We start from the raw sequence: 14,865 nt of genomic DNA on the forward strand, positions 1-14,865 counted from the left end.
TCATGCAAGCAGCTACAGTCTTGCCTTACTGCTGGGCAAGCTGTTTCAGTCAATACTTTCCCTAATAGTAATAGTAGAGCAGGGAAGAAAAGGGGATTTTTTTTTCCTCTCAATCTTCTAAAAGGTTTAGGTTGACACCTGCCATTTCTTATTGTTACCTGTGGTAGGCTGAATAATGGTCCCTCAAAGGTGTCCAAATCCTAATATCTGGAGCCTGTGAATGTTACCTTGTATCCCATGGACAGAGGAGCCTGGCGGGCTATAATCCATGGGGTCCCAAAGAGTCAGACATGACTGAGCAACTACCACTACACATCCAAGTATGATAAGAGGGATTTTTGGGTGTGATTAAATTAAGGTTCTTGAGAGGAGGTGATTATCCTGGTTTATCTATGTGGGTCAGATATAATCACAAGGCTCCTAATAACAGGGAGTAGATCAGAGTGAGTAGTAGGAAATGTGACCACAAAACCAAGTGACGTAGGAAGAAGCCATAAGCCAAGAATGCAAGCAGCCTCTATCTGCTAGTAACAAAGACTGCACTAAAAGTTGATTCTTCTACCTCGTCTTCTTTTTTAATTGAAGTATAGTTGATTTGCGGTTTCCCAGGTAAAGAACCTGCCTGCCAGTGCAGGAGACATAAGAGACTCAGGTTCAATCCCTGGGTTGGGAAGATCCCCTGGAGGAGAAAATGGCAACCCACTCCAGTATTCTTGTCTGAAGAATCCTATGGACAGAGAAGCCTGGTGGCTACAGTCCATAGGGTTGCAAAGAGTTGGACACGACTGAAGCAACTTAGCATGCACACACGCAGGCACATAGTTGATTTACATTTCAGGTGTACACCAAAGTGATGCTATTTTAGATAGATAGACAAACAGACAGATTGATTCTTTTCCATTATAGGTTCTTACAATATACTGAATATGGTTCCCTGTGCTATACAGTAGGTCCTTGTTTTTTTTTCCCTTGAAAGTGAAAGTGAAGTTGTGTCCGACTCTTTGTGACCCCATGGACTGTAGCCTATAATCTTCCGTCTATGGGATTTTCCAGGCAAGAGTGCTGGAGTGGATTGCCATTTCCTTCTCCAGGGGATCTTCCCGATCCAGGAATCAAACCCGGGTCTCCCGTGTTGCAGGCAGATGGTTTACCGTCTGAGCCACCAGGGAAGCTTTTTTTTTTTTTCTTAATATATATTTATTGAAGTATAACTGACTTACAATGTTTCAGGTACATAGCAAGCTGATTCAGTTATGCATATACACATATATTATCTTTGAAATTATTTTCCATTATAGGTTATTACAATATATTGACTATAGTTCCCTGTCATATACAGTAAACATTTGCTGCTTGTTGCATATCTATTTTTTAATTAGAAACCTAGCATTCTATTCATACTTAGTCAAACAAGTGGAATCAAAATGTCATAAATTTTTTAGTTAGGCAAAAATTCATAAGTTTTCTAAAATATATATATTATACATATTATTGTACTGTGGAAGTGAGAAATAGACTTAAGGAACTAGATCTGATAGACAGAGTGCCTGATGAACTATGGACAGAGGTTCGTGACATTGTACAGGAGACAGGGATCAAGACCATTTCCAAGAAAAAGAAATGCAAAAAAGCAAAATGGCTGTCTGGGGAGGCCTTACAAATAGCTGTGAAAAGAAGAGAAGCCAAAAAGCAAAGGAGAAAAGGAAAGATATATCCATTTGAATGCAGAGTTCCAAAGAATAGCAAGGAGAAATAAGAAAGCCTTCCTCAGCGATCAATGCAAAGAAATAGAGGAAAGCAATAGAATGGGAAAGACTAGAGATCTCTTCAACAAAATTAGAGATACCAAAGGAACATTTCATGCAAAGATGGGCTCAATAAAGGACAGAAATGGTATGGACCTAATAGAAGCAGAAGATATTAAGAAGAGATCTGGCAAGAATACACAGAAGAACTGTACAAAAAAGATCTTCATGACCCAGATAATCACGATGGTGTGATCCCTGACCTAGAGCCAGACATCCTGGAATGTGAAGTCAAGTGGGCCTTAGGAAGCATCACTACAAACAAAGCTAGTGGAGGTGATGGAATTCCAGTTGAGCCATTTCAAATCCTAAAAGATGATGCTGTGAAAGTGCTGCATTCACTATGCCAGCAAATTTGGAAAACTCAGCAATGGCCACAGGACTGGAAAAGGTCTGTTTTCATTCCAGTCCCAAAGAAAGGCAATGCCAAAGAATGCTCAAACTACTGCACAATTGCACTCATCTCACATGCTAGTAAAGTAATGCTCAAAATTCTCCAAGCCAGGCTTCAGCAACACGTGAACTGTGAATTTCCAGATGTTCAAGTTGGTTTTAGAAAAGGCAGAGGAACCAGAGACCAAATTGCCAACATCCGCTGGATCATGGAAAAAGCAAGAGAGTTCCAGAGAAACATCTATTTCTGCTTTCTTGACTATGCCAAAGCCTTTGACTCTGTGGATCACAATAAACTGGAAAATTCTGAAAGAGATGGGAATACCAGACCACCTGGCCTGCTTCTTGAGAAACCTGTATGCAGGTTAGGAAGCAACAGTTAGAACTGGACATGAAACAACAGACTGGTTCCAAATAGGGAAAGGAGAACATCAAGGCTGTATATTGTCACCCTGCTTATTTAATTTATATGCAGAGTACATTATGAGAAATGCTGGGCTAGATGAAGCACAAGCTGGAATCAAGATTGATGGGAGAAATCTCAATAACCTCAGATATGCAGGTGACACCACCTTTATGGAAGAAAGTGAAGAACTAAAGACCCTCTTGATGAAAGTGAAAGAGGAGAGTGAAAAAGTTGGCTTAAAGCTCAACATTCAGAAAACCAAGATCGTGGCATCCGGTCCCATCATTTCATGGGAAATAGATGGGGAAACAGTGGCTGACTTTTTTTTTGGGGCTCCAAAATCACTGCAGATGGTGACTGCAGCCATGAAATTAAAAGATGCTTACTCCTTGGAAAGAAAGTTATGACCAACCTAGACAACATATTAAAAAGCAGAGACATCACTTTGCCAACAAAGGTCCATCTAGTCAAGGCTTTGGTTTTTCCAGTAGTCATATATGGATGTGAGAGTTGAATTATAAAGAAAGCTGAGCACCGAAGAATTGATGCTTTTGAACTGTGGTATTGGAGAAGACTCTTGAGAGTCCCTTGGACTGCAAGGAGATTCAACTAGTCCATCCTAAAGGGAATCAGTCCTGGGTGTTCACTGGAAGGACTGATGTTGAAGCTGAAACTCCAATACTTTGGCCCCCTGACGCGAAGAGCTGACTCATTGGAAAAGACCCTGATTATGGGAAAGATTGAGGGTAGGAGAAGGGGATGACAGAGGATGAGATGGTTGGATGGCATCACCGACTCAATGGACATGAGTTTGGGTGAACTCTGGGAGTTGGTGATGGACAAGGAGGGCTGGTATGCTGCAGTTTATGGGGTTGCAAAGAGTCGGACACGACTGAGCAACTGAACTGAACTGAATTATTTATATATATATGTATACAAAAGCTTTTCTACTACTCTTGATAAAGGCTTGAGAAAGAACATCAAAAATAAAAGAGATGGAGAAATTGGAAAACATAAACTAAATGAAATGGAAACATTGAATATGAAGTATAAAAAGTAAAACAAACTAGATAAAAGATTATCATATAGTCCAGTTGTTTTTAAACATGGTTGCTCATTAGTAGGTCCTTGTTGTTTATCTACTTTATATATAGTAGTGTGTTTTAATCTAATTCTTTATTCTTTCCATTCCATCATACTTAATTTATATGATATGAATTCAATCAGATGTTATATATGTTAAATCATATTTTGATAAACTGTAAGCCATTAAACAATTTCTGGTTTGTACCAAAATCTTGATATGCTCATTTTGTCCATGCATCACCCAATGCATCTATCTGTTCAGCCAGCTAACAACCACATACTGAGCACCTACCTTTGCTACTGTAAAGCCCTGTGGACACAGACCGAAAAGACGCAGGCTCTAGGCTCTGAATCAAGAAGCTTGCCCTCTAGTGGGCAAACGATGTATATCAGCGTGAAAAGTACTGAGATAAGTTTATTCAGGAAGTGAGGCCCTAGCCAGGTCTTAGAAAATGAAGAGGCATTAGCCAGACGAAGATGAAGTTGGGGGCCAGGGTTGTGGAAGGATGCGTGGAGGACATTGGGCATGAAGACATGACAAAACAAGGTGCACTGGGAAACTGTTGCTGGCTATGATTGGTGCTTATGAGGGAGGAGGATGCCCAGGGAAAGGTCGGGATCAGCTTCTGGGAAGCACCGCATGCCTTGTTAAGATGTTTAGAACTCATCCTGAAAATGATGGAGTACCATCAAGATGTAAACAGGGATTACATTAGATTTGTTTTTAAACATTGCTTTGACTTTCCAGGTGGCTCAGTGGTAAAGAATCCACCTGCAATGCAGGAGATTCAGGTTAGATCCCTGGGTCAGAAAGATCCCCTGAAGGAGAAAATGGCAACCACTCCAGTACTCTTTCCTGGGATATCCCATGGACAAAGGAGTCTGTAAGGCTACAGTCCATGGTGTTACAAAAGAGTTGAACAATACTGAAGTGACTGAGCACACATGCACACAAGCATCCTCCCACACTTACTATTCCCTCTGTAAAAAAGGATTTGAAAGAGTTTCACTCATCATCCAGCTATACTCAACCCTGCCCCAAGAGTGCTCTCCGTGGGTGATTCAGGATGGAGTAAAAAGGATGAAGCATTTAGTGTTATGGCTACAAGGCCTCTAGATAGTTCAGATGTGTATCTAAGGAAGAATTTTAATGACTCTAGATTCTTGCATCTTTCCATACTTGGGAAAGAACTAAAATCATTAACTTGAGAATCTTTGTGTGTGTGTGTGATTAGCAGTCTTACTTTACCAAGATGCATGCTTGACTGTATCAAAAACTGAACATTCAATAAACTAAGATCATGGCATCCAGTCCCATCACTTCATGGCAGAAACAATGAAAACAGTGACAGATCTTTTCTTGGGCTCCAGAATCACTGCAGATGGTCACTGCAGCCATATTAAAAGATGCTTGCTCCCTCGAAGAAAAGCTATGACAAACCTAGACAGCATATTAAAAAGCAGAGACATCACTTTGCTGACAAAGATCTGTATAGTCAAAGCTATGGTTTTTCCAGTAGTCATATATACATGTGAGAGTTTGACCATAAGGAAGGCTGAGTGTGGAAGAATTGATGCTTTTGAACTATGGTGCTGGAGAAGACTCTTGAGAGTCCCTTGGACAGCAAGGAGATCAAACCAGTCCGTCTCAAAGGAAATCAACCCTGAATATTCATTGGCAGGACTGATGCTGAAGCTGAAGCTCCAATACTTTGGACACCTGAATGTTAAGAGCCAACTCACTGGAAATGACCCAGATGCTGGGAAAGATTGAGGGCAGGAGGAGGAGGGAGACAGAGGAGGAGATGACTGGATGGCATCACTGACTGGACAGACATGAGTTTGAGCAAACTCTGGGAGATGGTGAAGAATAGGAAATCCTGGCAGGCTGCAGTTCATGGGGTCGCAGAGCCTGACGTGGTTGAGCTACTTGAACAACAACGCTTGACTACATTTCCAAGACCAAAAAGACATGTATGTACTGGCTCCTCCCTTATCTTTTTGGAATAGTTCCACAGAGATGAAATGTTATTTCCCCAGCTGTAGTCCCGAGTAAGCTGCCAGAATAAAACTGAAACTCACTTTTCTTACATTGTACTTTTTTTCAGTTGACACGCACAGCAAGACACTTTATAGGTAGGGAAGAAGAGAGTTGTTTAGTTCAACGACAGTCCTTTTTGAGTCAATAATTTCTATAGGTCACACATAGGCGTCGAGTCAAGCTCCATCTGGAGGGAACCGCACCATCCAATGCTGCGCAGGGCAGAACAACACCTAAGGCTGGGGGTTCTAAATTTGTAGCCCTGCTCCTGTGGAAGGAGGTCTAAAGGTGGAATAAAGTGTGAGCCGCTGTCCGAAGGTACGTTTCCCCGTGGAGTCCATCTAGAGAAGTCACTCCTAAAAGGACATTTCCATAAGAGCGACTGCCCTGAGGCCTCGAACGCCGCCACGTTCTTACGTCTAGGAAATCCAACAGGATTAGATCCAACACGCCCATCTCAGACACGGGGGCAAACAGAAAACACTCTAGCCTTGATCCATCCGGGGCTGCTTGCGCTGTACGAGCCGTCACACCAAAGTTCGTCTTCGATTTGCGCACCCGGTCGCGGAGCATTGTGGGGCTGGTAGTCCAGGCTGAGGCGCTGTTTCCGGTCACTGAAGTCCTAGAACTACATTTCCCAGCATGTACCGCGCCGCAGCGGAAGCGGACCTCGTACGTGGGTTTCAAGACTTCCGGCGGAGCCGGAGGCGGGACCGTGGCGGAGGCTGGAGCGAGGCGGCGGGATGCAGCGCCCCGGGCCCTTCAGCACCCTCTACGGGCGGGTCCTGGCCCCGCTGCCCGGGCGGGCCGGGGGCGCGGCCTCTGGCGGAGGCGGGAACAGCTGGGGCGTTCCGGGTTCCCACGTGCAGTTACCGGGACGTTCGCAGTTCGGCGCTGGCAGTACAAGTACCGGCATCAGGGAGACTAACACCGTCTGTCCGGGCCCGTCCGCGATGTCAAAGGCCGAGGAGGCCAAGAAGCTGGCTGGCCGCGCGGCCGTGGAGAACCACGTGAGGGTGAGCAGTTCAGGGCTTGGGCCCCCTTGTTCGGCCTTATGGGCTCTTGCTGTGGGTTCTGAGCGCTGCCAGGTGCGCCAAGTTCCTGGCAGAGCGGGGGCTGCGTGAGAGGGGAGAGTACGCACTTGACCTGCCTTGAGACCTGCTCCTTCAAGGCCTTTGAAATACGGAATTGGTTGGGGCCGAGTACGCTAAAGTTGAGCTGTCTAAAGACTACTTGTCAGGCCAGATAACAGTTTGCCAAGTGGAGCGTGGTGGTGTGTGTCTGATGTTCGGAGTGGGGTTAGGAGGGACTTAGCGCGTGGCTTCCTTTATCAACAGATAAGAGACTGGGACTGCTGAGAAGTGTTCACCTCGCTTCACTGCCCAGGGAAGTCGGTGGGAAGCTGATTTGAAAAGTGTTTTGAAATTTAACTCCAGGGACGTGCTTAGCTGGGCGCGCACCGGCTCCTGAATGTACTTGCCGGAGGAAAGCGGAGGAGCCAAAGACTTTAAACCTCCTCCTTTTGGCAGGGCTCGAGTGGACACTTGAAGTCCGGAGATCTTCTTTAAGGTCGGGATGTGGAGATGTTTAGCTGTTAATGTAAGGTCGTAATGTAATGTTAGTGAGGTCGTGACCCCACTTGTTGGCTAAGTGGCGGGTGTGGTCCTCTTGGTGGAGTCTTTTGGATTTGCTGTCAACAATCAATTATCTTAATTGTAAGAATTTTGGGAGCAGGGAGCCAAGTGGAGTATCTCTGCCCTTAGGTGGAGTTTCCTGGGTTTCATTGGCTTTTAATGTTTTCTGCTTTCTGGAAAGTGGTATCAGATTCTCTTTTCTCTAATAATGGTTCTTTATTCTTTACATTTGGTAATGCTTTCGCGTACGAAGTTATTTTGCTGGATAGATGTTAGATCCTCCTACAGCCTGGCCAAGTGGGAGGGGCCCGCGTGGTAACCTGTGGCTCAAAGTGTTCTGTAGGAGGAATGACCGAGTATCCTCCCAGACCCAAACCCAGTGACTCCTGTTCTAGTGGCCTTCACCCAGATACATAGCTGCCCTGTTCTGGTGTAATAGTCTGGTTAGCAATAGGAATTTCTATGGGAGTTCACAGAGAGAATGTGGAATGTGTCATCTGGCTCTCCTTTTGGGATTCAGTGTCTCAGCTGCAACATTGGGACAATCAGTTGAAATTTCAAATACCTGGAGAAAGTGAATGGTAATGGGCAAATGAAATCTATACAAATAGAAAAGACTTGTATGTTAGATTTCTTATTATCCTATTACTATTATGTCTTCCTGACCATTGTTTATTATTATTATTATTATGTATTTGGTTAAATAAAAATTTTCAAGCCCCCACCTCAGGCCAGAGCCTCCAGCCACCTGTTGCCTGAAGTTGCCAGACAATCCTGGGGAGATCTCCACTGACCTTTTGGCATTCACCCCAGTCTCAGTTAACACCATTTGCCTTTGCAGACTTCTTTCCTGAGATGTCAACACTATTTGAATGTTTTTTTTTTAAATAATTATTTATTCTTTATTTTTGGCTGTGCAGGGTCTTTGTCGCTGCTCCAGCTGTTTTTCTAGTTGGTGGTGAGCCGGGGCTGCTCTCTAGTTGCAGTGTGCAGACTTCTCATTGCAGTGGGTTCTCTTGTTGCAGAGCATGGGCTCTAGGCCACACAGTTTTCAGTAATTGCAGTTCCTAGGCCTTAGAGCACAGACTCAATAGCTGGGGCGTACAGGCTTAGTTGCTCTCCTGGGATCTTCCTGGACCAGGGATGGAGCCCATGTCCCCTGCATTGGCAGGTGGATTCTTTATTACTGAGCCACCAAGAAGTCCTGTATTTTGTACTTTGTATCCCTGATTCATTCATTTCATTCCTGTGCTGGGAACTTGTTGAGTGCCTGCTATGTGTCAGGTAGTTGGTGTGGTGGCCAGAGATGTGGCTAAAGGGAGGAGAAGATGCTGATCCTGGGTATTTTGCAAACAAGATCACTTAATTCCAAGACAAGTTTATTGATCATAGTCCTGTACCTGATTGTCAAGGTTTAGCAGCCCTCTCCAGGGTTATCCATTTTTTCCATCGAAGGCCAAATTTTCCTTTAGCACTTTGCGACTTGAAATTGTTTCCTTGTTAGCCAACTCAGATTTTACTGCTCACCCCTTGAAAGACAAGTTTGCTTTCAAAACTTGGGAAAGAAAAGATTGCTTTGTTTTGGAGGCTGGCAACCTGGAGAGAAGGCAGACTTCTAGAACCTACTCCTAAGGTGAAAGGGGACGTTAATTGCAGTTAATCATTTAGGGAGGTCAGAGTCTTATCTTCCACAGTGTGTAGACCTTCTTCTGATTGGCTGATGGTGAGGTAACTGTGTGGTGGTTAGCAGTTTTCTACTTGGGTGGGGCCTTAGTTCCTGTGAAAGAATTCAGAGATGTGTTGTCCTGTGTATTCCTTGAGGAGGAACCAGGACCCTGCCTCACAGCGCTTTGTTTCTTGACTGCTCCTCCCTTGCTTCTGCATTCCTTACCTTACCTGAATAGTGACTGCTTGTATCTGTCCTTTGGAACTCAGGGAAGGTCAAGGAGGCTGTATGAAGCCTATTTCCTACAAACAACAAACAGAGCACAAGGGCCTGCTCAGTTTTATACTCAGTTTGTGTAAGTTTATCAAGGTAGCTTCTGTGCCAGGTTCTATTGGTTCCACCTTTGAAATGTTCTTAGAACGGACCCTTCCTGTGGACCAGCTTTCCCTGTTCAGGCTTTCCCTGTGGCCAGAAGATCACAGTTGCCCTTGTCTTGTCTCTTCTGACTAGCCAAGTGATACATTGTCACCTCCTGAAGCTCCCTTCTGCTCTTAGCCTCATCCTAACCTCTGTATGACATCTGTTACAAGCCAGTAGTGAGCCAGGTGGAGGGGATACAAGGATAAGAGGCTCTGATTCTGGTCCTTAAGCCCACAGTCTTGTTTCCTTCTCTGCTCTCCTCTCTCCCAGGGACCAGAACATTGGAAGGGACAGACTGCTGGACGTGGCTGTGTTTTCATGTCATTACCCTCTACCTAGAATGCTCTTGTCTGCTGCTCTTGCCTGTTAAAACCCTGTCCTTCAGGGTTTGGTTCAAAGGCCATTCTTCCTTTCAGTTTTTCCCTAGCCTTGTAGGGGGAGGAATTCTTCCTTTAAATTCTGTAGTCCTCCATACCTCTTAGGTGCTTTATGTTTCATGGTCTAGTTATGTGTGTATCCCAATCCCATGAAGGGTAAACTTTTGGAAGGTAGTAAACTTGATTTTCATTCGGCATTGGTCGCAGTGGGACCTGCCTGCTAAATGTCTGATGAGTTGTGTGGAGTGTGGACACATGTGGAGGTTGCAGGCTGAATCACTGGAGTGTTAGGGTTTCCCTTCCCGAGGCCCTTGGTGCTCCAGTGTGGTGACTACTTCCATTCCTGGGTGAATGGAAATTTTGGAGAGTTCTCTACTGAAGGGCTTAGGTAGCCATCCTTGACTCAGGTCTGCTGGTGCAGCATGGGTCACCACGCAGGGCCACGTTCTCCTAAAGGTCTATAACCTCCTATGCTCTCTTTGGAGCCTGGCCTTTGCATTTTGGCTGACTGAGCTTGAAGAAGTTGGTGGACGGTAGTTCCTGTAGGTCAACAGAAGAGGTTACCCCACTGGACATGGTGAGCCAAGTTGTGATGTTGCACATATGACCTGTGGTTTAGTGTTGCCATTAGGAGGGGCCTGCTCCTCCGGTGGAGCCTGCCTGGCTACTGTTGGGCCACCTCTGTATAGCTTTGGCTGTTACACTGATTCCTGGCCAGTCATTGGATTCCAGGGCAGCAAGACCACAGCGCTGAAGAGCTTTGGGCCTGGCAGGTCTGCGCAATTCTTGGCCTCTACCAAAAAAAAGCCAAGGGAGGAGCCTTGCACAGAGCTTGTGTGATTCACCCAAGTTCATCTGTGTGCTCCCTGCCTGCTGGATGACAGGAGAGTGGGGAAATGAGGAATCTGGCAGTTGAATTACTGTGTAGCTGGAGCTCTCAGCTTCATGTCGAATGTGATGGTCATGCGGAGCCTGCCTAGTCAAGGCATTTCCTTGTTTGCTTAGTTTGCTGGGAGTGTGCATGAATGCCTCGTCACTCAGTCATGTCCGACTCTTTGTGACTCCACGAACTGTAGCCCACCAGGCTCCTCTGTCCTTGGGATTTTTCAGGCAAGAATACTAGAGTGGGTTACCATTTCCTCCTCCAGGGGATCTTCCCAACCCAGGGATTGAATCAGCGTGTCCTGTGTCTCCTGCGTTTGCAGGCAGATTCTTTAGCCGCTGTACCATCAGGGAAGCACCCTAGTTAAGGAAGCACCTTCGTTACTTGAAGATTTTTACATTTTTCTGATGTTCATCTATTTTGTGTGGTAGTGTAGCATTTACTGGTCTTGAAGACCTTGCTGTTGAGGTTTGCCCAGGTAGCTAAGCAGCTGGTGGATGCATTACCTTCATGAGGGCACCACCATGGGTGGATTCCTGACCTAATACGAGCTCCATTTTAAGGCCTCTTGATGTTATTTGGTAACCTTTGAGCCAGTAAAAGTGACTTCCATCAGATCAGGAACACGGCTGATGGGCAGAGCCCTGTGTAGGTAGGAGAGGCCCAGTTAGAAGCAGGGACATAAGCGTTTGATTTGTTGTTTTTTTTGTAACTCGGTCCACCTCTCGTTCTTTCCAGTCTTTTCTTGCTAGAGTTGTCCTCTCACTTTGAGAAGGACTGTATCAGCAGTGGGGTCCATGGGCTCGCCCTGGAGGTTCCTGTGGCATTTGTCCCATGGGGAGTTTGTCCCGAGGGGTCTCCAGGACCTTTCTTCCTCCTACAAAGGGCCCCCCTGCCCCTTGGCAAATGAGTTCATTGTTAATCAGTTGCTGGAACTCTTAAGAAATTTTAATTGAAATGCTTGAGCAAATTGAACTTCCTGTAGTTGCTTATTCAAGGTGAGGCTGTGTAGGGGAGTAATTAATATTGCTAAAAAATGACTTTTTTTTTAAAGGTAAAATCATGATAATTAATACAGATATAAAATAACATTATCAGAGGTTTTTTTTTTTTTTTTTCCAATTTGACTCATTGAATTGAGGGAACTGGAAAAGATGCTATAACCTGTTCACGTGCTAAGTCGCTTCAGTCATGTCTGACGCTGTGCGACCCTTTGGACTGAGCCCACCAGGCTCTTCTGTCTGTGGGATTCTCCAGGCAAGAATACCGGAATGGGTTGCTGTGGCCGTCTCCAGAGGATCTTTCCGATCCAGGGATCGAACCCATGTCTTTTACGTCTCCTGCATTGGCAAATGGGTTCTTTGTCACTAGCACCACCTGGGAAACCCAAACTGTTCACAGGAAAACCCAAAGAACCACAAAATTATATACAGTCAGGGAATGTTTAAATAAATTTACAGGAACTCTTATAAATCTGGAGAAGTCTCTTGAGAGTCCCTTGGATAGCAGGAGATCAAACTAGTCAATCCTAAAGGAAATCAACCCTGAATAGTCATTGGAAGGACTGATGCTGAAGCTCCAGTCCTTTGGCCACCTGATTCAAAGAGCTGACTCACTGGAAAAGACCCTGATGCTAGAAAAGATTGAGGGCAGGAGAAGGGGGCAACAGAGGATGAATTGGTTGGATGGCATCACTGACTCAATGGACGTGAGTTTGAGCAAACTCTGGGAAATAGGGAAGCCTGACATGCTGTAGTTCATGAGGTCACACAGAGTTGGACTAATCATCGACTTATCATCAACTGAACAAGAGCTATAGGATAATTAGTTGGATTTCACAAAACAATTTGCATTTCAATGGGCAAGAATTTGCAGGGGCACACTCCCATGTAGGATCAGATAATGCCTGCACATTCCAGCATTTCGTTGTAAGAGTCTAATAGTCTCTTGCTCATTTCTAAGTCTTAAATTTTCGCTTCAGTCAGTTCCTTTCAGTCCAGTCGCTCAGTCATGTCCAAGCGACAGTCTTTGCATGTCAGTCAGATTCCGTGGACTGCAGCACGCCAGGCCTCCCTGTCCATCACCAACTCCTGGTCCCTCAAACTTATGTCCACTGAGTCAGTGATGCCATCCAACCGCCTCATCCTCTGTCGTCCCGTCCCCTTCTCTTCCCACCTTCAATCTTTGCCAGCATCAGGGTCTTTTCAAATGAGATAGTTCTTTGAATCAGGTGGCCAAAGTATTGGAGTTCAACATCAGTCCTTCCAATGAATATTCAGGACTGATTTCCTTTAGGATGGACTGGTTGGATCTCCTTGCAGTCCAAGGGACTCTCGAGAGTCTTCTCCAACACCACAGTTCAAAAGCATCAATTCTTTGGTGCTCAGCTTTGTTTATAGTCCAACTCTCACATCCATACATGACTACTGGAAAAGCCATAGCCTTGACTAGACAGACCTTTGTTGGCAAAGTAATGTCTCTGTTTTTTAATATGCTGTCTAGGTTGGTCATAGCTTTTCTTACAGGGAGCAAGTGTCTTTTAGTTTCATGGCTGCGGTCACCATCTGCAGTGATTTTGGAGCCCCCAAAAATAAAGTCTGCCACTGTTTCCACTCTTTGCCCATCTATTTTCCCTTGGGGTGTTGAATTACCTCTGAGGGGCTTTGAGGTCACAAGGGATTGTTGTGAGATTCAACCTTTATCAACATTGTAAATCTTTGTAGGTGCTTAGTAGCGGATAGCTGCTGCTTTGGCCTGCAGCTGTTCTGCCCTAAACAGGGAAGAGCTTACTCGGAGGAAGTTGCTTAGGAACCAAGCTCCACATTAGTTCCTGTTAGTACCCTGGCCTTATTTTGCTGTCTGTGGTCTAACTGACCTCGGCTGGGCCCCTGCTCTGCTCTCAGGTCCCTTCCCCCTTTCTTACAATGGCAGGCTCAGTAGTGTGATGCCTGGTTCTCCTCCTTTGTACTCATGGAATGCTTTCCTATATGGCCACCAGATGAAGACTGTTTCTCATGTTCCCAGTTCAGCTTTCCCCCTCTCCCCATATTCTCTGAAGCAGACTTGTGCAAAATGAGGATCCCTTGATGTGATTTGATATTCAAGGTTGCTTCAGACTCTCCTCTCTTCTGTTGGCTTTGGTTGGAGCTCTGGATGGTAGACTTGATGTGTCTCTGAGGTTTGCTGTGATGCCACCAACTTGAAGGAGACTGTGGTCAGCCCCCTGCCTCGTGGATGTTAAAACTTGACATCTACAATGTGGGAAGATAGATGAAAAGTCACTGAAGTCAGAAACCTCTGTTTTCTGCTATTAATGTACAGCTAGGCTGTTTTTCCCTAGGGTCTTTCTCTTTGGAGTTGGCCAGAAATCCTCCAGTGTTCATCTGCAGGCCATTTCTGTGTGGTAGAATATGAGGAGTGTTAAAAATAAGACAACAGGCCCCAAAGGGAGTTGCTTATGCCAAGCCACAGGTCACCAAACTGATACTTAATTACGCTTTTGGCTCCCCCAGAAATGGAATCTTAGCCCAGCCAATCAAGGATCGCCTGATCAGCACTAGTGAGGCCATCTGCCTGGGAGACCCCTGCCATCCCCTACAGGAATTCACCTTACAGTAACCAACTCCCTTTTAGCCAAAAGTAGCTTCTTTATTTTTCCTACTCCCTTCCTGCTATAAAAGTCTTTAATTTTATACAGCTTCTTAGAGATCCTTTCTGTTTGCTAGGTTGAATCCTGCCGAATTCGAGTTGATGTTTGCTGAAATAAAATCTTAAAAGTTTTAACCTGCCTCAGTTTATCTTTGAAGAGGAGGAAATGGTAGTAGCATTGTCAAGGATGGAAGGAGGAGGGCTCTGCTGATAAGTTGCCACTGGGCACCGGAACAAAGTCCAGCTTTGAGGTTCAGTGATTATATTTCTGTGGCCACAGTACCTGCTTTGTGCCCATGTCAGTGAATTGCTATTCCTTATAATTTTATAGCTCTAGAAAGGGTGCTAGTGAGGGAGTAAAATACAGTATTAATAAAGTTTCCCTCTTCTTTTTTTATCTTTGCAGAATAACCAAGTGCTGGGAATTGGGAGTGGTTCTACAATTGTCCATGCTGTGCAGCGAATAGGTATGGTCTTGGGGCCAACTCGATGTTTTGTGCAGGACA

The 14,865-nt window shown here is 45.1% G+C and overlaps 1 protein-coding gene across 3 annotated transcripts in view; it reads left to right on the forward strand.

Moving 5' to 3' along the window:
- Positions 1 to 5,776: 5,776 nt before the first annotated feature.
- The window catches only part of RPIA (ribose 5-phosphate isomerase A), a 36,726-nt gene continuing 27,637 nt past the window's right edge, over positions 5,777 to 14,865 (forward strand). For all 3 annotated transcript variants that reach the window (XR_015136814.1, XM_086326645.1, XM_086326646.1), the window contains exons 1-2: positions 5,777 to 6,747; positions 14,766 to 14,826. Coding sequence is in view for 2 of the 3 variants with exons in the window: in XM_086326645.1 (XP_086182771.1) it covers positions 6,475 to 6,747; positions 14,766 to 14,826 (334 nt within the window). In the remaining variant the exon portion in view is untranslated. The remainder of the gene's footprint in view (positions 6,748 to 14,765; positions 14,827 to 14,865) is intronic.

This window comes from Bos grunniens, chromosome 11 (genome assembly GCF_055505025.1).
Source record: "Bos grunniens cultivar Pamir isolate PY7600 chromosome 11, Bosgru_T2T1.0, whole genome shotgun sequence".
Taxonomy (NCBI): domain Eukaryota; kingdom Metazoa; phylum Chordata; class Mammalia; order Artiodactyla; family Bovidae; genus Bos; species Bos grunniens.